At 50.4% G+C, this 27235-nt stretch overlaps 1 protein-coding gene across 1 annotated transcript in view; it reads right to left on the bottom strand.

The window, feature by feature from the left end:
- CC2D2A (coiled-coil and C2 domain containing 2A) overlaps nucleotides 1-27235 on the bottom strand; it is a 116750-nt gene that overhangs the window by 27370 nt on the left and 62145 nt on the right. The window contains exons 15-24 of the mRNA XM_036279367.1: nucleotides 25231-25378; nucleotides 24181-24419; nucleotides 22615-22792; nucleotides 14180-14336; nucleotides 12253-12400; nucleotides 9491-9629; nucleotides 6148-6351; nucleotides 4600-4692; nucleotides 3391-3482; nucleotides 143-310 (exon numbers count right to left, since the gene is read on the bottom strand). Of these exons, the coding sequence (XP_036135260.1) occupies nucleotides 143-310; nucleotides 3391-3482; nucleotides 4600-4692; nucleotides 6148-6351; nucleotides 9491-9629; nucleotides 12253-12400; nucleotides 14180-14336; nucleotides 22615-22792; nucleotides 24181-24419; nucleotides 25231-25378 (1566 nt within the window). The remainder of the gene's footprint in view (nucleotides 1-142; nucleotides 311-3390; nucleotides 3483-4599; nucleotides 4693-6147; nucleotides 6352-9490; nucleotides 9630-12252; nucleotides 12401-14179; nucleotides 14337-22614; nucleotides 22793-24180; nucleotides 24420-25230; nucleotides 25379-27235) is intronic.

Here is a 27235-nt window from a genome sequence, read left to right as displayed (position 1 = left end):
ACCAAGGGGACTCTGACTTCGGCAGGAACGCCCTGCCCCGCAGGACAACACTGTTAAAAGCAGGAGCGGACGGGCTACAAAGAAGTGACCACGTGCCGACCTCCTGCACAGTTCACCCCAGGGCTGTTCCGAGGGCTCTCACCTGGCTGGGGGCTTCCTCACCGGGATGTCGTAAGCCCGGATGATGTTCACCAGCAGCTTGATGTCTCCGTCGGACAGGTTTTGGGCTGTCACCTTCTTCCGACCTTTTCTCTTTGGCCTCAGGGGTCGCTTTTGTTCTGCCAGCTTGAAAAGGCTTAGGCCCAAAATGCTGATGGTTACAGAACAGGGTTAGGGCTCTAAGGAAAAGAGAGATCTGGAAAGTCACGAGACAACTCAAGCTCGCCCCCCACAGGCCCCTGAAAACTCCGTCTTTTTAAAGAGGGTGGAAATGGGCAAGAGTCTCCTAAGATGGGAGCGCTCCTACTGTATGGATTATTAACATTTATTTTAGCTGCCACTGATCAGAGAAAGGAAAGGGTTCCGGGCCCTCCCTGCGGCACCCGTCTTACTGTCCGTCTTGCTTACGCAGCCGCAGCCCCTCAAACCAGCCCTGTGTCTCCTACTGTCCGCCTGTCCTGTCCCAGTCCCTGCACCTGGAGCGCCTCTGTCCCCCACCCTCCTTCCTCACCCACCCTCAGGGCAGCATCTCCCCTTCCCTGTCTCAGCCACATCAGCTGCAAGGGGCTCCCTCCCCCGAGCCCCAACAGCACGAGCTCGCTGCCCTGTCCCCTGGCAGCTGACCTTCACTCCCTCTCCGCCACGTCCTGGCATTCCTCACTCCGGCCTTAGACAGGACTGGGTGTGAGTCCTGGCTCCACTCGCTCTTTGACCTTGAGCAAATGATTTCACCTCTTTAAGCCTCTGTTTCATCATCTGAAAATGGGGCTCATAGCTACCTCCTGGGTGTGGAGAGGAGAGGGCCTGGTCTGGAACCAGCTGAGGTGACAGGGCAGGCGTTGGGCTGCTGAGGGTTATGACGCCAGCACTTGTGTTGGAGGAGGGGCAGGAGGCGGGGTCAGCAGGAAGGGGGAGGAGCACGGGGATCCCGTCTCCCTACCTCTCACTGAGATGAAAGCGACAAGGTCAGAGGCCCGTGGGAGAAAGGGCCATGGAGCAAATACGCCAACGCTGGCTGAGACTGAGAGACTCGGGTGTGACTCGATGTCTGGAAGCTCACAGGACCGACTACCCCAACAGCACAGGACAATGCAGCTGCGCAGAGCTGGCCTCAGGTTGCAGGCACACTTCTCTGCTTCCTACTAGCCGGGCTGGAGCCTCTGCCCAAGAGGCACAGGCCCCAGTGGGCTCTGGAGCTGCTGGTCCCCTCCTGGGGTCTTCTGTCCCACAGAGCACAGAAGAGCAACCGTTCGTCCGCTCCTTCGTGAATCAAGCACAGGCTGGGGCCTTACACAGACCATTTCCACTCCTCACAGGTGAGCGTTCACCCCGCTTTCGTAGGAGGAAACCGGAGGCTCTGAGCGGTGCTATGATTTGCTGAGGCTCCTAACCAGGGCCGGGGAAGCGGGGTTCAACCTCAGCTCCCTCTGACTGCACGGCCATCTTCTTAATATCGACATGCGTTTATGTATTAGCTCACTTACAAGCTCACTGCACGTTAACATAATGTAAAACTACGAAGACGAACTCTTCCTCCAAAACAAAATGTGAGACGAGTGACATTATTTTACATTTTCACGAATCTCCCTTTGCGTGCGCCATTGTCTACATGTCATCATTTTAACTTTCGTTTTACTGAGACGTAACTGAATGCAACATTGTGTGAATTTACGGTAAACGATATGTTGCATTCATTCATTATAACATAATTACCACTATGGCATCAGCTGACACCTCTGTCGCGTCAAACAATTATCATTTCTGTTTCTATGGTGAGAACAATTAAGATCTAGTCTCTTAGTCACTTTGACGTTTGTAAGACAGTGCTGTTGTCTGGCGTCCCCATGCTGTGCATTAGATCTCCAGGACTTATTTATCTGCTAGTTACAAATCTGTACACTGAAATAACATCTCCCAAATTCCCCTACCCGCCCCCCACCCCTGGTAACCCCCATTCTACTCTCTGTTCCCATAAGTTTGGCTTTGCAGATTCCACATATAAGTAAAATCTCATGGTATTTATCTTTCTCTGTCTGACTTAGTTCACTCAGCGTAATGCTCTCTAGGTCCATCCATGCGGTCACAAATCACAGCCCAACTCCTTCAGCACGAGGGCCGCCTTCGTCAGGGGCCCAGCGTGACACATCCCCTCCATGGCTGACGCTGCTCCCCCCGCAGAGAGGGCTCCTCCCGCAGTCAGAATGGGAGCCCCTGGCGCCTGGCACCACTAAATACAGAGACATCTCAGTTTAAAAGCAAGAGCAAATCAAAATTAAAAGAAAGAGAGAACATACCCCGAGCCTTCAGAACTTAATGTAGAAAGTAAAGCAGAAAAAAAAAAGAAAAAGAAAAGAAATGGGAAAACAGCATGAAAAAGTCACCATCTAGTCTAAGTGTAATTTTCATGACTGAATAAAACATGCAATGACTAGACCCTGGGCCTGGAGTAAGAGAAGGGGTTTGTGGGAACTGACGGCGGCACAGCCTCTCTCTGCACGTGGATGGGGCGGCCGTGGACGGCAGTGTTCTGTTCCTTCCCGACTCCGTGGAGGGGAAAGACACGCGTGAACAATAACCTTTCAGGAGCCTGCGATCCCCAGAGAGGGTCCTGAGGCTAGTCCTGAGGCTAGCGGATCCCACAAGAGCACCCAGGAAGAACGTTATCCTCCATCTTTTATGCACCCACCCGAGTTGAGACAATTTGAAGTTTTTTCTAAATGACAGGAAGACAATCAAGCAGACTCAGTCGGTTTCCAACTTCTCCGTAAACATCTGTCCCCCTCCGGCTGCCCTGCGCCTCCCCAAACACAGCAGCTCTCTCCTCCGAGCTGGGGTGCTGGACCCAGGCGGCCCTGCCACCCAGACCCCCTGGCCGCTGCCCGGCGCCCCACCGCCCCAGAGGGAGGGGAGGGATGTCCCCATGGGGAGCTGACGGAGCATGTGGGGCATGTGCAAGAGGGAGGTGCTGCGGGATTCAAGGCTGGGAGGTTGCCGAGGCCGCGGGGGGAGGGGAGGCAGGTCTGGGCACGTGATGGAGAGGCCCTGGGGGCCTGGTTCTGGAGACCCCCACCCGGTGCACTTGCTGGGCATGACTCAGCTTTTACCAGGTTCCAGCGTTATTCGTGGTCCAGATGCACACCGCCCAGGGATAACCATCTTGTGTTTACACGTAATTTTAATAGAACGCAATAAAAGCAATTTTTAGAAGAAGAAACAAAGGTGTGTTTTTACCTGATATTGGGAACTTCTTCTTCGACGACCAAATCCGCGAGAAGAAAATGGTGTTTTGCAATCAGGAAACGATTTAACACCGAGTCCCTAACCTGGGGAAAGAAAGCAGTTTTACTCAAACTGTTCTTGCTTTATGACCTTTATAGTTCCCTGCCTAAACCTGTCCCCCTCTTCACGCCAGTGTCCCCGGGTGCAGCCTCACTGGCCACCTTCACTGTCTCCGCAGCACTGGCCTCTCCCTGCTGTGAATCGCCCGGCTTTGCTCGCTGGTGACAGTCCCTTGGGCAGAGGGTTTTCTGCTTTTCTCTGCTGTGTTCTCAGGTCCTGAAAAGGTCCTGGCACAGTCAAGTTTGCTGAATGAACGAACAAACAAACCAGGACCGTTCTCAGGGCACATGCAACTCAGCAGTGATTCTTCAGTCCTCCCCATTCAGGCTGGTTGACTTCCCAACCCCCCTTTACAGAGGACCTCCAAGTGTCCTCGGCTGGCTTCTTACACAGGAGCCAAGGGCGCATCAGCTGGACGGGGAAACGTACTGTAGCCACGGTAGTCTTTCTTATAAGTTAAATTCATTAAAGACAGGAAGGATGAAAGGGAGGGAGGATAAAAAGGCATTCCAGCTTTCTGGTGCACAGGGCAGTAAGGATGTCATGTACACAACTTCGATTTTATTACAAAGATAGCATGATGCAAACAGTCAAATATTAGAAAACCATGCCTTAGCAATTGAGTCTCTTGTCCTCAAACCCCACTTAAGATAACCACCGACAATAAACTGAAATACATCCTAATGTTTTCATATGTTCCAAAAATGAAGAGAGCCCAGCCGGTGTGGCTCAGTGGTTGAGCGTCCACCCATGCACCAAGAGGTCGCCAGTTCGATTCCTGGTCAGGGCACATGCCCAGGTTGTGGGCCAAATCCCCAGTGTGGGGCACGCAGGAGGCAGCCAGTCAATGTTCTCTCTCATCGATATTTCTATCTCTCTCTCCCCCTCCCTTCCTCTCTCTCTAAAACCAATAAAGAAAAAAAAAATATATTTTTTTTTAATAAAGAGAGCTGTTTATCGATTTCATGTCTGTAACTATGAGACAATAAGCCTTCAGGGTTTAAGCATCACGTAGATATTTAAAAGGATAGAGACATCCCACCTCCCGCCTCCGGATGCTGGCATTTCCCCGTAGGGACTGTTAAAAACAATGTTCCTTACCTGCTGGAGGTACTTGGCTACTGCGGCCCTGTGGCTATCTATGTGGTCCTTGGTCTCAATTACACTTCTGTCTCGTAACCGTTTCTCATAGTCCTAAGAATTAAAAAGGAATGATTTTATGATTTTAAAGTAGTAGTCCTCTCTCATGCCCTTCTTGGGATTAGAGAACGTATCACATGTAGTTCAAGTTCATAAATTATGGTTCTGAATGTCTCTTCCACCTTCCTCTGAACTTCTGGTTCAGAGTTGGTCTTGGACGTGGTGCCGGGATCCGGGGTCAGTGGGTTGATGCCTTTTCAATGGAAGAGAAACCTGTAATTATACCTTGAAATGTTCCTGAGAGAAGAGACAGGGGCCACAGAGGTCACAGTTGCTGTGGTTCAAGCTCACCCAGCAACTCAGCCAAAGCCTCTGCTTAAGCTTTGTCTTCTTCTACCTTAAGCCAAGAAACAAAATAGCAAATAGCATCCGGGTGCAGCTGACTTCGTCACCAACTCGGAGGAAGGTCGTGGGTACTTTGGCTTTATCTGCTCAGGCATGTTCCTCTCCTTTTCCATCAACAACATTCCCTGTGGGCCCAGCGAGCTGCCGTCTTCTCCTTCGACCCTGTCCTGGTCCCACGGGATGCTCTGGGGCCTGCAGCCCACTGTGTGACTCAAGTGCTGGTCCCGAGATTGTAAACTTGGGCCAAGAGGACACACCGCTCCCTTCCGACTGACACTACTAGGTGTGAGCTTGGCTGATGTTGGGGACCGTGGGGTCAAGCGGAGAAAGTCTGTCCACAGTGAGGGAAAATGAAGCCAGACAGGATGGGGGAGGGTCCTGGTGCCACCGAGGCACACGTGCACATCTGCCCCCCATCTTTAGCTATTTAGCCCCATTTTGGGATTTCACCTCTCAGTAAACTCTCCTTGGTGCCCGAGTTCGTTCGAATTGGGCTTTTATCACAATCACAAGTCCAAACAAGGCAGACGAGAACCAAGTAGCCAAAATATTCCCCAAGAACAGCTTCTGCATGAAGTCTTTCCGGTACCAATGTCCAGCAGTTTGTCCACTTACCTCATCAAATTCAAACTTGTCCGTCTGCATTCACGGGCCTGCCCCCCTCCCCACAGGTCTAATACCCGTGAGCCCTCAAAGATCCCGCCCCCACAGTCCCTGGATTGCCCCTGGCCCAGCCAGGCTCTGCATCCTGCCGGTGCCCAGGACGCCCAGCCCTGTCCCCACTTCCCCAGGGCTGCTCACCCCGGGCTGTGTGCTACCTTATCGGATTAAAATGGCATCGAACTCCTAAGGCAGGCAACTTGCCCTATTAATAGTCAAGATATTTCTCAACCCTACAGTTCTAAGTTTTCTTCATTTATGGCAGTCACTATAATGAGATACGAGATAATTTGAACATTGAATGCAAGAAAAATAGTGGAAAGGTTCTGTAAGTGCTGAAAAGAGAAACTGGTACCGCTACTGGGAACAGATCAACGACAACAAAACTCCCAGAGACACATTCACTCAGTAGCCCGGCGACATTTCATCACAGCCGTTTCTCACCTGGAATACCTTTTCCATAATTTCTCGGTCATAGGCTGGGATGGGCTTGTAGTTTCGGAACTCCGGCACCTCTTGGCTTCTGAGACTCAGGAGCCTGAATCGTTTGGCTCTATTTAGCTCCTCATCCGAGACGAAGTTGAACTCCTGCTGCAGCTGCTCCAGTCGAAAGAAGTCGGGGACGTAGGGCTCACCGCTGGTGGCAACCTGCAGGCACAGGAAACACGACAGGCTGGACCGCGCGGGCTCCGTCCAGAGGGAGCCGGCCCGAGCTTCGAGCTTCGGGAGCGGAAGCTGAACTGTTCTAGATGAGAGACGGGACATGGACCGCGTCTCATTTACAGACGAAGTACGTGAGAGGGTAATGGTAACGAGGCAGGTGCCACTACATTCAGTTCGTAGCTATAAAAAGTGCCACAAATAGTTTTTCCAAAGAAATAAAAATGATAAGGTTCATTTTGGGGATGCACGCTCCCCTAATAGGTGTTATAAAAACACACAGACTAAAAAATGAGACATTTATAATAGAGTATTACTAGGTGTCTACTGAAAATAAGATTACCATATGCACAGTGTATATAAAATTTACTATGTGTGTTTTAAATACATACATATATTTAATTAAATGTATTGAGGTGACATTGGTTAATAACATTATACAGGGTTCAAGTGTACAATTCCATGACACATCATCTGTATGTTACATGTGTGCTCACCACCCCCCGCCGAGCCTTCCTGCATCACCATGTGGTTGACCCCTTTACACTCCTCATGTTTGAAATGCAGTTTGCAATACATTTGCATACACACGTATGCAGACAGAAGCACCGGAGCCGGCCAAGCACCTTCGCTCAGCGCCAGGGCCAAGGCCTCCTGTCCCTGAAGCACCTCTTGGCCTTGCTCATTGAGAAGTGAGCCAGAGATGGGCCGGGGTGCCAGCCCCCATGCGTCCGTCCAGGGCACAGAAAAGATGCCTTCAGTACCCCTGCAGGCTGAGTGGGGTGGGTGCTTTGGCAGCTGCCACCTCCTCCTGGGCAGAAGGGAAGCCCGAGAGAGGTTTGCTGGGGCTCTGTGCCGGGGACAGGGACCCCGCTGTGAAACTCCTGGTGCAGGGAAGGAGGCCAGTGGGAGAGAGGTTTGCTGGGGCTCTGTGCCGGGGACAGGGACCCCGCTGTGAAACTCCTGGTGCAGGGAAGGAGGCCACTGGGAGAGAGGTTTGCTGGGGCTCTGTGCTGGGGTCAGGGACCCCGCTGTGAATCTCCTGGCGCAGGGAAGGAGACCAGCGGGAGAGAGGTTTGCTGGGGCTCTGTGCTGGGGTCAGGGACCCCGCTGTGAAACTCCTGGTGCAGGGAAGGAGGCCAGTGGGAGAGAGGTTTGCTGGGGCTCTGTGCCGGGGACAGGGACCCCGCTGTGAAACTCCTGGTGCAGGGAAGGAGGCCAGTGGGAGAGAGGTTTGCGGGGGCTCTGTGCTGGGGACAGGGACCCCGCTGTGAAACTCCTGGTGCAGGGAAGGAGGCCAGTGGGAGAGAGGTTTGCGGGGGCTCTGTGCTGGGGTCAGGGACCCCGCTGTGAAACTCCTGGTGCAGGGAAGGAGACCAGTGGGAGAGAGGTTTGCGGGGGCTCTGTGCCGGGGACAGGGACCCCGCTGTGAAACTCCTGGTGCAGGGAAGGAGACCAGTGGGAGAGAGGTTTGCTGGGGCTCTGTGCCGGGGTCAGGGACCCCGCTGTGAAACTCCTGGTGCAGGGAAGGAGGCCAGTGGGAGAGAGGTTTGCTGGGGCTCTGTGCTGGGGAAGGGACCCCGCTGTGAAACTCCTGGTGCAGGGAAGGAGGCCAGTGGGAGAGAGGTTTGCTGGGGCTCTGTGCCGGGGTCAGGGACCCCGCTGTGAAACTCCTGGTGCAGGGAAGGAGGCCAGTGGGAGAGAGGTTTGCTGGGGCTCTGTGCCGGGGTCAGGGACCCCGCTGTGAAACTCCTGGTGCAGGGAAGGAGGCCAGTGGGAGAGAGGTTTGCTGGGGCTCTGTGCCGGGGACAGGGACCCCGCTGTGAAACTCCTGGTGCAGGGAAGGAGACCAGTCCCGAAGGCGTCCCGGTGCTTCTACCGGAAGGCGCCCAGTTACAGAGGGAACATGATGGTGACGCCTGTCCTTTGTTACTTCTGATGTCAAGATAGCCATCAAGCCCAGCCGGGTGGCTCAGTGGTTGAGCCCGGACCCATGAACCAAGAGGTTGCTGGTTCAATTCCCGGTCAGGACACATGCCCAGGTTGTGGGCCTGATCCCCAGTGGGGGACATGCAGAAGGCGGCCAATTGATGTTCTTTCTCATGGATGTTTCTGCCTCTCTCCATCTTCCTTCCTCTCTCTCTAATCAATAAAGAAAAAAGACAGCCATCGAATCGTAACTTGAAAACTACATGGAATAGACTGCCCTTCAGGTAATGTGACCTGTTCCGACATTTCTCTCATCCACACTGCAGGTATCATGCTGTGAGGAGAGTTTATAAAGACAAAAGTCAGAAGTCTGCTTTGGGACTTCGAAATATTGGAAGAGAAATGAACATTTTCATCCTAGTTATAGTTAGCCCACTGGCGAACCTCTAAGCAACGTGGCCGTGGGGTGTGTTGCTAGAGTCACTTTCTGGATCATCTGCTTGTTTATGATGTTTCTGTGGGAATTATTATCTTGGGAACGTAAACATTTGTATCTGATGTCAAGAAAAATCATTTACTGACTAATGACCCATTTTGCTTATACATTTACTGAAGAAGAATTCTGAACGTTATGATAGATACAAGCAACTTATCCCATAAATACTTAAATGAAAGCTAAATAATAATCAAATTAATCATCAAATAAGACCACAAACAAAACCACAGTTCCTTAAAATGGCCCGTCGGTCCACCCAGGTGAGATGGAAGGGCACATACCCTGAAGTCAGATGCACTTGGATCTGAGTCCTTAACAGCTCTGTGACCTTGAGCAAGTAGCTAAGGGGAAGATGAACCCTTTCTTTGGGGGTTTCACAGAAGTTTGAGGTGAGAGTAGCAACAGCAGCAGCTGGTGTTCGCTGCACACCGAGTGTGTGCCCAGCAAAGTGTTGGTCGCGGCTGGCCTGTATCGAGACGGCCCCGTGGGGCAGCTCGGGGCTCCGAGACCTGAGTGCCAGCCGTGCTCACACAGCGCTGTAGGCCCAGAGCTGGAGCTGGGGCCTGCCCTTCACTCCGCCCTCGGGGTCTTAGGCACGACCGCAGAGAACAGTAGGCAGGACAGTGTGTGCAGGAGTGAGCGATTCCCACTCCCAGCACACCCCGGCCAGACGCAGCGCGTGTGCCGGTTCTGCCACATTACCGAGACCAGCTGCATCAAAGGGGCATTGCCGGGGTCGTTCGGATCGAGCTTGGACTCTGCTGCCCACTTAGCCAACTTCTTCATGTCCGTCAGTCCTGAGGTGCCAATCGATAAGATGGCATCGGCTCTTTTCAAAGCACTAAAAAAAAAAGAAAAAAAAATTTGCACCATGAGGCGGACTTGACCTCAGAGCAGTCTGCACCAGGACCACAAAACCCCAGGGACGTAGTGTTTAAGGAAGCTCTTATTCTCCACCCACAAAACCTCATGCTAAGGATGGACTTCTGCCATTTTTCTTTACTTGGAGGTTGTTTTAAAATATCTTATAAAGATAGTAAATAGCCCGACCAGTGTGGCTCAGTGGCTGAGCGTCAACCGATGCACCGAGAGGTCACTGGTTTGACTCCCTGGGTTGTGGGCCCGATCTCCAGTGGGGGGCGTGCAGGAGGCGGCCAATAGATGTTCTCTCTCATTGATGTTTCTATTTTTCTCTCCCTCTCCCTTCCTCTCTCTCTTAAATCCATAAAGAAAAAAAAAGACAATAAATATGGTGGTGGAGGAAATATTTACAAACCACACATCTGATAATGGGTTAATATCCAAAATACCTAAGAGACGCATACAACTCAATAGCAACCACCCCCCCCAAACAATCAAAAACTAGACATGGGAACTAAACTGACATTTTTCTAAAGAAGGTGTTCAAGTGGCTGACTGGTCCGTGAAAAAGTGTTCAGCATCACTAATTATCAGGAAAATGCATATCAAAACCACAATGAGATATCACCTCACACTTGTTAGGATGACTATTACCAAAAACAGAAGAGATAATGAGTGTTGGCATAAGATAATGTGGTGAAAAGGGAACCCTCATGTACTGTTGATGGGAATGTAAACTGGTGCATCCTCGCTGGGAAAGAATATGGAGGTTCCTCATGAAATTAAAAGAACTATCATGAGATCTGGCAATCTTATTTCTGGGTATTTATCCGAAGGAAACAAAATCACTATCCCTAAGAAGTATCTGCACCCCCATTTTCACTGCAGTATTATTTACAATAGCCAAAGTATGGAAACCATCTAAGTATCCACTGGCAGATGAATGAATAAAGATGTGGTATTCACATATGAAGGAATACTATTTAGCCATAAAAAAGGACATCCTGCTATTTTCAACAACATGGCTGAATCTAGAGGACATTATGCGAGGTGAAATAAATATGGCAGAGAAAGACATATACTGTACAAGTTCACTTATATATGGAATGCAAAAGAACCCACATTTATAGAAACAGAGAACAAACTGGTGCCCGAGGCAGGGAGTGGGGAAAATGCGTAAAGGTAGCCAAAAAGTACAAATTTCCAGTGATAAGATCCTGGGGTGTACCAAACAGCAAGGTGACTAGAGTTACCAACACTGTATTGTATATTTGAATGTTGCTAAGAGAGTAAGTCTTACAAGTTCTCATCACAGGGAAAAAAATGGGTAACTGTGTGGTGGTGGACTTACCGTGGTGATCATTTGACAGTATATTCATATATCAAATCATTATGTTATACACCTTCAACGTGTTCAGTGTTATATGTCAGTTACATCTCAATAGAACTGGGAGAACGAAAGAGGTATGGAGGGAAGGAATGGGAATGTGCTGTTCCTCCAGGCGCCCAGAGCAGGTCAGTGTCCCGAGTCCCTGGATCTAGGCCAGTGAAAAGGCGCCTGGGAACCTGGTGCAGGGTGCCCAGGCTCACACCCGGGCAACGTGTAGCTGAGACCCAAAAACAAAGAGAGAGGGAGAAAATAATGATGCAACTAACATAAGCACCAACTTTGGACAGGACCGAAGTCCACGGAGGCCAGGCTTGTCAGCACTGTTATGAACAGGGCTGTGTTTCTCATTAACTTGCCTGAGTGGGAGCTTTAGTCCCAGGAATTTCCCTAGAGTGAAACTCATTGGAATGAATGCAAACTGCGCATCCTCAGGGGCGCACACAGCCTGCACCGGGAAAGGCTGCTGGTCCCCGGACGGGGCATGTGCAGAGCACCGCATCCTTGTCGTTGTCATCATGCGGACACGGGTTTGTGCTGGGATGGAGAGAGGAGACGGGACGGAACAAGCCTCCTCTATTTTTCTACATGTTGAAAATGACAGTCTGTGACTTGGACAGTGTCTCCTCAGTGATCAGAATACATCCTTTTATTTTGTAGATGGGGCTCTGAGGCCTAGGATGGTAAAATGATCAACTCAAGGCAAATCTATTGAAGAATGACAGAGGCAAGACTGGAACCCAGGACACCTGGCTCCCACAGTCCAAGCTGCCTGGACAGGCATCACCCACAAAGAGAGGGGGCCCGGCTAGGGGTCTCTTTCTTCTGTTGTTCTGAGTAAAAGCTAAGAATCTAGTAATCAAGGAAGGAGACTGAGCATAGGGACTTTCATCTAACCAGAAGGTCCGATGCCAGTCCTCATTAGCAATGAACTTCTACAACTGTGTGGGGCTTACTGCCGGCTCTGATTAAGAGGGAGAATACTCCAGAGTTTTTGTGAAGTATAAATAACAGAAAGTGCTTTCACTATCTCTGACACTGATAAACACCAAAGTTCGTTAGGCCATTCATATTTTAAATTTTGCCATAAGAACAATAAAAACCCCTGAAAATACTGGCATAGGACAATAAAAGGAAATAATGTGATTTTTCCCCTTTGGATATCACTCGTGCTAAGGCCGACATGCTCAGGAGTTTAACCCCAGCCCCACGTTACCTCCTAACTCCGGTGTTCTGTTGGGACAGCGCAGGAGGTAAAGGTGTCCCGTTTTCTCCAACAGCCCATGCCACACTGTTGGACACTTTTCCCGAGGTCATCAGAATCATTTGATTACTACCGTCAGCTTCAAATGACAAGGGCACACCTAGGGAAACACCACATCAAACGTTTAGAAGGAGGGAGCGAGCCCGTCCCAGAAAGAAAGCAGACATGAGACGGTGGAATGAGCAGGAGGGGTGGCGGGGATGGGACACAGGATTCAGCATCACTGACTTCAGGCGATGAGGAAAGACGGACAAATGTTAAATGCAATGTAGTATGTCACAGAGTGATAAGTACAAAAGAGACACATAAATTAAGGAAGGTATATAGAAAGTATGTGTTTTGGGGGGTGGGGAGGAGTTGAACTTTCAGATGGGGTGGCCAGGGAGGCTCCATAGGAGAAGCCTTCTGGATAAAGGCCTGAAACAACTGAGCAGGTGGGACATCCTGAGAAAGCATTTCTTGGCAGAAGGAACACGTGTACGCGCCCCGAGGTGGGAGTGTGCCTGGAGAAGAACAGAGGGTCAGGGGAGGCCACGCTGCAAAGCACTTAGTGCCGGGCAGTGACCACGCACAGTGTTCGCCATTGCTAAGCACGGGGCCACAGCACAGCCTCCCTGATTTGGCCCCCACTCTATGGAAACGAGACAAGAAGTCTCTGGGCAGTATGTTTAATCAAGTAAGGAAGAAAGAGATTTTCAAGCACTAAATATAGCAACTTCACAGGCTAGATTTCCAGTTGGTATTATTAACATGAAACATACCACTGTTACACTGTAACAGCATCTCTGTGTTCTTCCAGGACTTTTGCTACATATTAAACATCCCATCTTGGTCTTTAAAGTAACCTTATAGGGCTCTGAAGGAGGTAGTACTAGGTCTATTTTGTGAGCGAGGAAGACAGTATTCAAAGAGGTTATGTGACTACTAGGGTCACACAGCTTGTCAGTGTCAGAGCTGGAACCGAAGCCTAGGTCTTCGGGGTGTCAGACTGATGGCTGGATATGACCTCGCAGCTCTCTAGATATGACCTCACAATAAAAAACCACCAGACGCTTGGGGAAACAGCCACCTTGAACAAATGACAACAGATCAGACCGATAAGCAGATGAGTGTTAGAATGATCAGATGCAGAATATTTTAAAAAATTTGTAATATGTTTGAAAAGTAAAGTAATGAATGAATAAAAAACTGAGTCCGAGAAAAGGACACACACAAAAAATCGCAACTGACCAGACTGATTGGAAAAGAACTAATAGAATAGCTAGAGGTGAAAAATACAAGAATTGAAATGAGAAATGCAATGATGAGTTATATGGATTAGGCACAGCCAAAGAGAGAATTCATGACTTGGTAGACAGATATAAAGAAATTACACAGCATGTAGCAGTGAAAGAAAAAGATATCAAGTATAAGAAACAGAGAGGAAAGAGTGAGGCACTCCATCATTTATCCAACCAGACTGCAGAAGGTAAGAGATAGAACATTAATTAATAACCTCCCTATTATAATTATTTAAGTTATTTCAAACTTTTCAGCTTTAAAATCATACCATGATGTACATTTTTCTGCACACAACTTTGTCCTCATTTCAAATTATTTTCTTAGGAAAGATTCCTAGACGTGGAATGAAGGTATCAAAGGCATTCGAATGGTCCTTAATTCACACTTCCGAACTACTTAATACTTGCAAAGTTCTATGTATTGACTAGCCACTAGGAATATACAAAAAATAACTTTGTAAAAATTCTGTATTGTTATTGTTTCCATTTGAATTTCTGATAGCAATATTAGAATTATCTGGTTGACTGAGAGTGAAAAGAAAGTTATGTTCACATCCAACAGAGAAACTGAGCCATGGAGGATAATCAGCGGTGCGTACCACTTCCAACTCCCTCGTGGTTCAGGGTCACATGCTGGTTGCTGCTGAACTCCACTTCTTCAATGGGAGCCCTTCCGGAGACAACCGTGGCTTCAGGAATCGGCAGAAACACTTCTGCTAGCAAGGTGGTACCACCGTGTCCGATTGTTTCAAATACCTGAAAGAGAGGAAGAGAGACAGCCACATGAAAGTGGCAACAGAACACCTATTGAATAGGAAGATGTTTGCAAATGTTACCAAAATATATAAAAAAAAACTCATACGACTTAATGCCAAAATAACCAGAAAATCTAATTAAAAAATGGGCAGAGGACCTGGGTAGACATTTCTCCAAAGGGGACACACAGATGGCCAACAGACATGAAAACATGCTCAACATCGCTAATTATCAGAGAAATGCAAACTAAAACCACAGTGAGGCATCACCTTACACCTGTCAGAAAGGCCGCCATCAATAAAACAACAAATCAGCGATGAAGGGGATGTGGAGAAAAGGGACCCTCTCCTTGTTGGTGGGAATGTAAATAAGTGCGGCCACTATGGAAAACAGTGTGGCAATTCCCACCAACTTAAAAATAGAGCTGCCATCTGATCCAGTGATTCCACTTCTGGATAGTTATCCAAACAAAACAAACACACTACTTTGAAAAGATATAGCACCCTGTGTTCACTGCGGCATTACCAATAACAGCCGAGATGTGAACGCAACCTAGATGTCCATCAGTAGGTGAATGGATAAAGATGAGGTACATATACACAACAGAATATTATTCAATAAGAAAGAGTGAAATCTTGCCCATTTGCAATAACATGGATGGACCTAGAGGGTATTATGCTAAGTCAAATAAGTCAGAGAAAGTCAAATACCATATTGTTTCGCTTATACTATGTGAAATCTAAAAAAATAAAAGCGAACTAAATGAACAGACAAAACAAAGCAGACACAGACACACAGATTAAGAGAACTTGCTGACGGGGAGAGGATGGGAGGACGGGAGCAAAACATTAAACAGAATAAAGAGTGAAGAAAGAAGGGCAGGACCATAGGCTAGTACCAGACCCTGTTGTCAGAGGAAAGGAAAGCATGACAATAAACAGAGCGAACAGCAGAAACGGCAGAAAGCTCAGGGACAGGCCGTCCTCAGCAACCCCCCAGAGGGTTCAGTATTGTGGTAGAAAAACAACGTTTATGGAAAATTTCACACACATGTCATCCTAGAAGGTTAGTATACCATGAACCCATCACCTAGCTTCACTACCATTAATTTATGGTCAATTTGTTTTCATCTTATTCTCAACCATTCCTCTCTCTACCACTGTTTCGATCCCTCATTTGATCTGTAAATATTGCAAATATGTATCATTAAAGATAAAGATAGAGCCCTGGCCGGTTGGGCTCATCAGTTAGAGCGTCGGCCTGCGGTCCAGAGAGTCCCGGGTTCGGTTCCCGCTAAGGGCACGTACCTCGGTTGCAGTTTGTCCCCGGCCCCAGTTGGGGTCGTGTGGGTGGCAGCCACTCGATGTGTCTTTCTCACATCAATGTTTCTCTCTCTCGCTCCTTATCTATCTGAAGATAAATGCAAAAATGTCCTTGGATGAGGATAAAAAAAAAAAGATAAAGATATAAAAAAGCGTAACTACTATACCACTATCACAGTAATCCCTCGATTATGTCAAATCTCAGGAAATTTCACATTTGCTTTAGAGCCTCAAACAATTATTGTAACACTTTGAATCAGGATCCAAATGTATTCCATATATTATCGATATGTCCCTTAAGCCTCTATTAATTTATAGGTGATTCCCCTTTCTTTTTATACTTTTTACTTTTTTATACTTTTTCTCCATTTTTTTTGTTGGTTCAGAACTCTAACGGAAAAGAAGTTGCTTGTCCCAGCCTCTCATAAGGGCCCAGTTTTACAATCTGACACAGTTTAATGAACAGGTAGCTGGTTATTGTTGATGGCACAGGACACCTTGGTGTGGCCTGTTAAGTTCTGAGCTCATTGGCACAAACTTGTAGCCTGAGAAAATGGTATGGTTTCTTGTCTTTTAAAACCTTTTTACGGTATAGCAAATTAACTCATCGAGATATCCCTTTATGGGAAGCACACCAGGGGCATAGGTTTGTTATCTAATCTTTGCCACTTTCGCCTGTGTTTGCTTTGACTCAACAACCCTGGGGCAAGATGACCTGCTTCCAACTGAGAATTGTCTGGATAAGATGAACATAGACAAAGGATTCTGTTCCATCATGAAGTAAAGTTTATATTGCACGGTTTTAAATCACAATCCTCTGATTCTAACACAAGACAAACGGTTTCCTCTCCTGCACTTGGTAATGTTGAAGCCGCCCGGAGTGGATGCTTTCATCCCCACTGCTGTTCACCAGTCTGCCAGTCGCGTGGGGGCTCGTGTCCCCATTGCCCCTCCGTGTCGAACCAAGCCTTTCCTATCCCTGGGCCACAGACTCCTTCCTTCAATGGAACCCACTCAGAGCCGGGCCCTCCCCCTCCCGTCATCACTCCCATCGCAGGACCTTCCTATCATGCCTAACCCACTCCTCCCAGTATCCACTATCCCGAAGAGTCTGGTCCCTCTCCTCCCCCCGCCCACCCACTGTCTCCACCTCTCTCCTGGCTGCTTTTCCTGTGGCTGACAAGCATCCTCGAATCAACCGCATCCTGAAGTAAGTAAACCATGGTCCCTTTCCAAAACCCTGATCAGGCCCCTACTCCCCTTCTCTGCCAAGCCTCTGGTTGGGGGGAGCCTCCTCTGGGTACCTTCATTTTCTCTGCCGACATCCATCAGACTCAGTCACCAGGTCCTCCTGTCATTTCCCCCAGCAGTCTAACGGCGTGTCATGGACCACACCCAACATCCAGTTCGTCTTCCTGTTCCCCAGTGCTTGGCACAGTGCATCTGCTCAGTGGAACACCTGGGAGGCGGAATGTCCCAACTGCAGGTGGCGGCAGCGTGGAGAGGTGGACAGGGGGCCGGGTTCTGGGGGCTGGGCCCTGGCTCTGGTCCTTTCTGGCTGTGACCTCAGCCAGTTACTTAACTTCTCCATACTGCAGTGCAGCTGGACACTAACACAGCTACCTGGGACTCTTGTGAGGATTCACTGAGCTCATCTACAAAAAATGGCGCCCGGCAGGTGGTCATCCTCCAGTAACCATCGTCTTATACTAAATAGTATCGAACACCAGCACAGCGCAGTGCATAGTGATGCCTGAGCTTGTTTTCCAGAACTTTCCCCACAGGAAGCAGTTCTCAGAGTGCAGAGATATGCACATTTTGGGCTTTGCTCTTCTTTATCATTATGCCCAGTGCACATGGTGACCTGAGCCTGACATTTAGAGTCAAGCAGAACAGGGTTGGAATTCTGCTCTGCCACGGACTTGCTTTGTGCTACTAATTACTCAGTATCGCAGGAGCTCCATTTTCCCACCTTTAAAATCGGGAGACTACAAGTGCCCCTGGTTTTCTGCAGGATAACGAGATCGCATAAGTAAAGAACGTGCGCCTGAAGTCACATCTGTCAGATGTTATTTTCTAAACCTTTCCCCCATTTGCACGGGCCCCTGTCCACTCCGAGCCCCACCTCCTCCTGTTTAGATGACGCCACCTGTCTTCACCTGGCCCTGTGCGATCCCCTCTCCTGTAGCCGCCGCTGCCCTCCACCTGCTCTGGCCCCCGGCTCCTCCGCCCTGCACACTCTGGGGCTCCTGGCATCCACTCCCCTTGGCTCCTAGGGACGCTCTCAACAGTCTGACTCATCCATAGATAAGACATGTGTGAAAAAACACGTGTCCTGGCCTTATGTCCACAAAGACTGATGACCGCCACAAAGGGAGCTGGCAGGGTTGACAAGGGCCCCTCTCCAAACAGGATTTCCACTCCAAGAGTGCAATTCCGCCTTCGAGCGGGAGAACTCAGGGAGGCCCCGGGAAGGGAAACTCAAGAAAGAGCCAACGTGGTTCGAAGGAAACCTTCCTGCCTCAATCCACATGCCAGGAGTATGAAAGCTCCACAGGACTGATTCCTAAGAACAACTGATGCTAAAACCTGTGCGAGCCGCCCAGCTGGGCTACACCACAGCTGTGGGTTAGGGGGAGTCGGGAAGGTGAACATGGGTGACGATGCCACACATGTGAGTGATACGTAAAGAAAGAGGTGCAATCACCCCACGCTCTTTCATTTCCAAATCAATGTTCATTTCTGTAAAAGGCCCAGCCTTCATTTTGCAAAGACCTCAGAAGCTCCAACTCGCCTGCCCCTTGCAATCCGATCGCACCCCTCCCTTGGGGCCAACTTGGACTCTCCTCCATCCGCTGTCTTAAGTCAAACTGTCATCAAGTGCTGTCAGGTCCTCCTCTCCAGGCTGCAGTATTGCTCTAATTAATTCCTTCCTCCCCTCCCCACTGTCAGGCCCGACCCATCCCCTCCTGGCTTTTCGTCTGGACTTTTCTCTGCTCTGAAGGGCGGCCTTGGCACCCGCACCTCCAGCCTGCCAGGAAGCACTGAGCCTCACGGATCAGAACGCCCGAGAAACCACCCAGCACAGTCCCTGTCTTCCCTCCCAGGGGCCTGCACACCACTCCCGGCTGAGCACTGGTTGAGTAGTTCTCGCTCTCTTGTCTCCTAGCTGGGTTCGCAGGTCCCAGAGACAGGGTCGTCTAGCCTCCATCCTACACATGGCTCCCACCCCCCACCCCCCACGCCTGGCTCAGTGCCGGACACTCGGCTGGCTCTTAACAAGCAAATAGCAAGCATTCCTGCCTTGCCTGTTGATTCGTCGGTTGGCACATTATAGTTTTGAGAATCTCTGAGTTTTTTCTGAAATAATGAGGGTCTAAAGTTAGGGATTTGATAGCACTGGCAGAGACAGATGCATCTACAACCTTCCCTAATTCAAAACTTGCAACGATATGTAATATTTCCAAGTGGCATAGTACTAGTCCTAGAGGGCTGAAATACAATAGCCCCTAAATTAATTTCATCTGTAACTGTGACACAATCCTAGGAAATTATGCCATGAGCTCTTATGACTTGGGATTCGATCACTTACTACATATTTATAGATAGCTTATGAATTTTAAGCAAGACTCATTTGTAATTTTTAAAAGAAGATTATATGATTCAGCTATTTGGGTAGAGCTAAGCTAATTGCCTATGAGTATATTCTTGGTATTATAACATAAAGCTTTGCTTGTTTATTTAAAAAAAACTGTTTTGATTGTAACAGACACAGCAAGCTAATATTCAAGACAGCACACAGGACATAGTATAGGGCTTCTCTGATATTTTAGGATATCTATGAAATGAAATACTGGTGCACTAGTGGAAGGTGGAGGAGGTCTTTCCTTCAGAAAATTCAAACTGTCCAGAATGCCTGCCAGGTGGTCCGATCAGCGGGCGTGGCGGGGCACCTGCCACCTGTCCTTTGATCAGTGGGACCTCTCCTTCCTACCTGCCATCTTATCTGCTGCTCGCCCACCCGCACCAGCTGTCCCCAACATGGGTCTTCTCATGGCTTCTCCTCTGCAGGGAGGAATGGGGAGGAGGGTTAGGGACAGATCTCAAACCGGGGGACACGCTCTGAATAACTGAGGTCTTTGCTCCGCTGTGGATGGAGGATGGGAGAGACGCATACAGGGGCCCCCAGAGACTCCTTATTAAGGGCAAGTGACAGCAAAGTGTCCCCTGAAAATTGTGCTCATTTACTTCCTCCATCATGTTTCATTCTTTAAATATTTTTTCTTTATTAATGTTAGAGAGAGAGGAGGGGAGAGGGGGAGAGAGAGAAACACTGATGAGAGAGAACATCGCTCTGCGGGCTCCTGCCTGCCCCCCAGTGGCTTTTTCCTCACCATATGCTGAAGGTGAAGTTCAATAACACATTCAGTTCTACTTTGTTCAAGTTCCAGAACACACAGGCGTTTCCTTACACATTCAGGGGGTTTAAGGAATCACACGACTGACTGGACTGAACCAAGTGCGAACATTTCAAACAAAGACTCTCAGTTGTCTAGATACACATGCTGTTGTCAGTACGGCAAAAAAATTCAGTTTGGGTCTTGATGCTCGGTGCTCTGTGACTGGGGATCCCCCTCGGCCCTCGCCACCCCCAGGTCACTAGTGAAAAGCAGGGGACAAATCGCCAGTGCGAGGTGGCTGACCTTGGTTGTCCAGTGCTGACCCCATTTCTCGGCTCCTCTACTTCATTCCAAGCCTGCCCACTATGCTTCCTTCCCACGGTCAAAAGAACTCCCCTATCTTAGTTGTCTCAGATTGTTATTGTTGTAATTAGCTAGTTAATATTAATGAAGAAAAAAAGCAAAAGGAAGTCAGCACTGTGGGAAGCTTCACCAGGAAGCTACAGCTTCACACAACATCGTTCCTCCGAGGGGATTAACTCCCTCCCTTCCCCCATCTGGTCCCGGATGGCTGGGCGGGAGGAGGGGATGGAGATCGGCACATGTGCAGTAGAAGTCGGGTGGTGCAGGGAGGCTAGCCTGGGGAACAGTGGATTGGCTAGGGGACGCACTCCATCAGAAGCTTGCTAGATCTCGGAAAGTTAACTGGTGAGTTGGAAGAAGCTCCTGGTCAAAACCCCTAAAGAGTTCCCTGTCTCTTGCTCCATGACCCACACTCGCCGTGGGCTCCCTGTTCTCTCCCCCCAGCCACGTGGCCTGAGCAGCAGCATGGCTCACGGCCGTGGGGACCCCACCGCAGGATGCTGGCCCGGGCTGTGCTGTAATATGGAGCAGGGACTGCGGTCGTGACCTTTAGTCTGAGCCTGCTGAGGACACGGTTGGATTTTTCCATGGGACAGTGGAAATCCAGGGGTTCATTTCCACCTGAATAAATGTTACTCATTGTCCCGTGTGAGTCTCAGGAAATTCTTTTCCTTGTGACACCGCAAGGACTGCACTTCCATGGATAACAAAACTTCTCGTACCCATTTCAGAAGGTTTTTAACTACCAAGAGGTCTAGGCCGGGGTCGGTATTCAACATGCTGAACAATGCCCACTGCCAAGGGCGAGCCGATCCGAAGGGATTTCAGCTGCACAGGGCAGGATCCTGGCGGCACTAGCCCTGTTCGGACCCGGCTTTACCTGGTCCCTTGTGGGAAGGCCCGGGGGTCTGGAACTGAGGTCCCCGTGGTCAGGGTGGCATTTTGTGGGATCCAGGTCGGCAGCTACCTACCGTTCGGTACAGATGTATTGAAATATTTTAATAAGTGTACAGCTGCAATGGCACCTGCAGACTTAATGTTAATTACAGTGAGCAGGTCGCGGTGGAGTCCTGTGTTGGGAAGGAAGTCACATCCAGGCTTGGGGATGAGAAGGACCGGCTCAAGTGGCCATTTCTGCCAAGGGTGGTGGACGGGAACAGGAAACTGAGTGGCGGATAAAGATGAGTGATTCCGCTGGGTGGTGGACAACCAGCAACGGCCTGCGTGCTGCACGCTGGCGGCCCTGGTGAACAGCGCTGACCGTATCACGACGGGAATTCTGTGCGCGCGGGCGAGTGGACACGCCGTGAGCACCGCCAGCCTGAGACACTGAATGGTGTCTTCCAGAAAGTGCTGTCCACCTGGAGCCCCAGACCGCGGCCTTGTTTGGAAATAGCTCTTTACAGTTGTGATGAGTTAAGGATCGAGATGAGCTCATATGAGATCAGGGTGCGCCCTACAGCGGTCCAACTAGAGTATGTTTGTCAGAGACAAAAAGGCCACACGGAGACACAGAGGCCACGTGACGGCGGACACGAGTTATGTCCTCACGAACCCAGGACTCCCAGAGCCATCAGAAGCTGGAAGGGGCCGGGAAGGATTCTCCTCCAGCCTTGCTGTCCCCTGGAGGGAACATGGCCTTGCTGACCCCTGACTTCGGGGCCTCCAGAATTGGGACACTAAATATCTGTTGTTTTAAGCCACCAAATTGGTGTTGCTTAGTATGGTAGCCCGAGGAAATAAATATATTGCTAATGGTGGGATTTAAGCTAGTAGGGAGATTTATGGGGGGAATCCTAACACCTGTAACCCTTCCCCTCCCAACCCCCCTAACTACCCGTGATTATAGCGTAATTGATTTCTCTGGTGCATTATGCTAGGGTCCCGGTAGAGGGCGAGACTGAGGCACTCCTATGACGAATGAGCCAGAGGTCCTCCCCACCCCCACCTCCGTCAGCCCCCCACTCTTCTCCAGCCACACTGCTGACCACTCTGTCAACATTTTGAGGTGGCGAGTTCAGGTCACAGACCTGCTTCTGCCAAGACCTTAGGAACAGACATGACCAGGAGGAGGTTCATCTGTCCCCCTTGAGAACCCATCAGGACGCCGGCACAGCCGTCCTGATTTCAAACCCTCTGGCACCTGCCATGACCCAGTATCCTTGGGACGGTGCCTCTCATTAAAATGCGTACCTGCAACGTTAAACTCTCCGGCCAGTTGACTATTTGCAAATTGAAAATCTGTCCAAAGTGAACTCGGAAGTCTGCCCCGAGTGGCCGAGCTTCGGTCCTGGACACCTCCTTGTCGTTGAAGATCACCTTTAAATACACCGAGCGCCTCTTGACATCTTCCCTCCGTAAGACCTCCGCCCTGCAAAGTGAGACCGTTGGCAGGTGAGGTTCGTGTTCAGTGACCGAGGAGAACGGGAGAGCTTGGCAAATGGGCACTGATCAGGGCAAGAGGCACTGGGGGTCACGTTAGCCCTCGCGGAACCAGAATAACCTAGGTACTGCAGAGCTCCCTATACTACGGCGCTGTGAGCAGGAAAGAGGGGGTTTAAGAAGTGGGTCCAGCCCTGGCCAGTTTGGCTCAGCGGTTAGAGCATCAGCCTGCGGTCCAGAGAAACCCGGGTTTGGTTCCTGCTAAGGGCGCATGCCTTGGTTGCAGTTTGTCCCCGACCCTGTGGGTGGCAGCCACTTGATGTGTTCCTTTCACGTCGATGTTTCTCTCTCTCTCTCTCTCTCTGCCCCTCCCCCTCCCTCCCTCCTTCCCACTCTATCTGAACAATAAAATGGAAAAATGTCCTCAGGTGAGGATAAAAAAAAAAAAGAAGTGGGTCCATGCATCGCTGTTCAACAACTCCTTAACTTTTTTCAAACAAGCCTTACATTCGCATCGCATCCCAAAGTTTTAAGTAAACAGAAACATACAACTTGTTAAACAGAGCGAATTCAAACCATGAGGGGTAGGAGTGATTTATATTTGGGTGGGACATTTTATCCTAAAAATATAACAGCATATCATAGCAGAGAGGTCACGTCCGCTTCTCCAGGATGCAAGCTGGTTTTTAACACTTTCCGATGGTGAGTGACTGCAGTGTTGGAGAAATGTCTTCTATTTTTAAAGGTCATTTGAGTCCCAAGAAAAGGTATCCTTGGAAAGTATATTATTCTTAAAGCCAGGAAATTAAAAAAGTGTATCAAAATCTCCAAGCGTGGCCATTAATGTTACTATTGTGTGTGCGGAGATGCCCCAGATCTCCAGTTATTGGTTGTCAATAGCAACTCCAGCTTGTTAAGAAAAGGGCCCGACTTAATATCTGCAACACCTCTGGGGGGCGCTGCAAGGCCTCTGGAGCAGCTGGAACGAGGGCTGAGGAGAGACCTGCATGTCCGTGCTAGGGACGGGGCTGCGCTACCTGCGGACAGAAAACACACACTGAGGTTAGGTAGGGATTGATGAAAGCTATGTGGGCAGCACTTGTGAAGAGCGCCCCCAGCGGCCGCTTCCTATAACGGGCTCCTGGGAAGCCAGCAGGGACGCATTCACTGGGGAGGTGAACCCCGTGGAGTCCACCAAAACATGGACAAATACCGGCGATTCCTTGTGGTTCAACCAAATATATGTTTGCAGAGAGTTAATGATTCTCCCGATTGCATGGTGTCGGTCAGGAGATGTGCAGAACAGGCACACTTCACACAGTGCTGAGTACATGTGCACACGTGTAAGACTGACCGCGTGTCACATGTCAAGCTCACCTGGGACACTGGTCGTTGGGCGTCACGCTCCCCGCCAGGCTCAGCTCTGGGAGCAGCGTGGGCTCCCCAGGCCTCCTCCTGCTCCGGGCTGCTCTGTCCCGGACTTGCTGCTCCAGCGCTGCCCGGCTGGGGGGCTCCAGAGGGGTGGGTTTCACAGGGTCCTCCCCAGGAGACTGCTCCTGCAGCTCCTCATCAGGGCGTCCTTCGTCTGCTGGGCTCTTTTTCTTTTTCTTGGCCCTCTGTTGGGTAAGAGGCAACCTCAGGTCAAACGGAAATGTTGGGGTTTCATTTCAGAGCACAGTCTTCCGTCAGAGAGACCTGGATGCAAACCCAGCTCCCCCTCAGCTGTGTGCACTCAGGCGGGTTTCGAAGCCCCTGACCTCTCTGTGCCTCGTTTTTCTCATCCACAAACGATGGCACTCACAGGACACTCCTTCCAGGGCTGATGAAACGCGGTACCGCTGGAAAGCACGAACCACAGTGTGCGGCCCCTAGAAAGGCTTAAAAACGCTAGCTATTCATATGATCGTTAATGCAGATTCTCAAGGCCAAGGACACATCTTGAAATCACAGTGACAATGTGAGCAGGACGGGCATTGCAGGTCGCCCTCACCTATTCCTGCCCTTGGATTCCATTTGGCAGGTCACGTGTACAAAGCTATGTCGTTTTCTAGGGAGACCTGGAAGCATTACTGCCCTATATTCAATGGGATGCTGCATGTAAAGTGCTTGACATGTATGTGAGCAATTACTGTTATTACACGTTTGTCCACTCAAATAGCCACGGAGTGATAACAGAGAGCTCTCTGTGGAAAAGCTGGCTCTGGTTTCAGCAGCTCTGTGGCTTTTTAAACAAGTGCATTCGGCAGCCAGTGAATCCACTCATTCTTCTGTCCCCTGGCCAGGGGGCAGGGAGGGAGACAGAGCAGAGCCAGCAGGGGATGCCAGTCAGCTTGCCCAGTTTCCCTCCCTCTGCCTCATGGGCTGCCCTCCAGACCCTAACCCTCCCCAAGGTCAGCCCAGTTCAAGGCTGAGCCGCTGTGTACAAACCTGAGCTCTCTTCCAGTGCTGATACGCAGCTCTGTATTCTTCCATCTTCTGTTCGTACTCCTCGGAGTGCTCTTCCAACAACTCGCTTACTTCAGCTTGAATTTCTGCTTCATATGCATCTTCATCTGCTTTCTGGTCCACTTTTTCCCTTTAAAATAATGTACAGTATCTTAGTTATTTCTTGAAATTAATTTATAGAGTAGTAAGAGCAGCAAATACCTGAACCGGGCTTGCTTTGTGGCAGGGCCTCTTCTAAAAGCTCTGTACATTTAGCTCACAGTCCTGTGACGCAGAGACTTATCCTCTGCACTTTATAGATGAGGAGACAGAGGCACAGAGAGGTTAAGTAACTTGCCCAAGAACACACAGTGGTGGTGGAGGAGCTGGGATACAAGCACAATCTGTTTACTGCTAAGCAACAATGTGCTCTGAGTTAAACGACCCAGATGGCACATGGACATGGTGCCCATCCCTGTAGCGGCAGAAGTCTCACTGAAGTTATCTTATTAATTCTTCACATCTCTGAGGATCTGTTTTGTCATGTTGCTACCAAGTCCCTAAAACCACTTTTTTTTCTTTTTGTTAATCCTCACCGGAGGATATATTTTTCGCACTGGTTTTTAGAGAGAGTGGAAGAGAGGGAGTGAAAGAGAGAGAGTTTGCCAATCAACCTGAGGTTGAACAAATGTGAAGGTTTCCTTGCTCATCTTGCAGAGCACTGTTCATGGGCAGCATGACTCTGTAGGAGGGGGATGGCCACCCACCTGCACATCCCACCCAGCACATTTCACCTGTGCATCCCACCGAGCACATCCCACCCAGCACATCCCACCTGCACATCCCACCTGCACATCCCACCCAGCACATCCCACCTGCACATCCCACCTGCACATCCCACCCAGCATGTCCCACCCAGCACGTCCCACCTGCACATCCCACCTGCACATCCCACCTGCACATCCCACCTGCACATCCCACCTGCACGTCCACCTGCACATCCCACCTGCACATCCCACCTGCACATCCCACACAGCACGACTCACCTGCACATCCCACCCAGCACATCCCACCCAGCACATCCCACCTGCACATCCACCTGCACATCCCACCTGCACATCCACCTGCACATCCACCAGCACATCCCACCCAGCACGTCCCACCTGCACGTCCCACCTAGCGCGTCCCACCTGTACATCCCACCTGCACGTCCCACCTGCACGTCCCACCTGCACGTCCCACCTGCACGTCCCACCCAGCACGTCCCACCCAGCACATCCCACCTGCACATCCCACCTGCACATCCCACCTGCACGTCCCACCTGCATGTCCCACCCAGCACGTCCCACCTGCATGTCCCACCCAGCGCATCCCACCTGTACGTCCCACCCAGCACATCCCACCTACACATCCCACCAGCACATCCCACCAGCACATCCCACCTGCACGTCCCACCTGCACGTCCCACCTGCATGTCCCACCCGCACGTCCCACCCAGCACGTCCCACCCAGCACGTCCCACCCAGCGCATCCCACCCAGCACATCCCACCTGCACATCCCACCCTGCACGTCCCACCTGCACGTCCCACACAGCACGTCCCACCTGCACGTCCCACCTGCACGTCCCACCTGCACATCCCACCCAGCACATCCCACCCAGCACATCCCACCTGCACATCCCACACAGCACATCCCACCTGCACGTCCCACACAGCACGTCCCACACAGCACGTCCCACCTGCACATCCCACCCAGCACATCCCACCTGTACATCCCACCCAGCACATCCCACCCAGCACATCCCACCCAGCACATCCCACCTGCACATCCCACCTGCACGTCCCACCTGCACGTCCCACCCAGCACATCCCACCCAGCGCATCCCACCCAGCACATCCCACCGGCACATCCCACCGGCACATCCCACCTGCACATCCACCTGCACATCCCACCTGCACGTCCCACCTGCACATCCCACCCACACATCCCTCCCATCACATTCCACCC

The sequence above is a fragment of the Molossus molossus genome, unplaced genomic scaffold (genome assembly GCF_014108415.1).
Source record: "Molossus molossus isolate mMolMol1 unplaced genomic scaffold, mMolMol1.p scaffold_m16_p_1, whole genome shotgun sequence".
In the NCBI taxonomy this organism is placed as follows: domain Eukaryota; kingdom Metazoa; phylum Chordata; class Mammalia; order Chiroptera; family Molossidae; genus Molossus; species Molossus molossus.
Note: the sequence above shows the minus strand (reverse complement) of the source record. Positions and strands in the feature narration are given on the sequence as shown.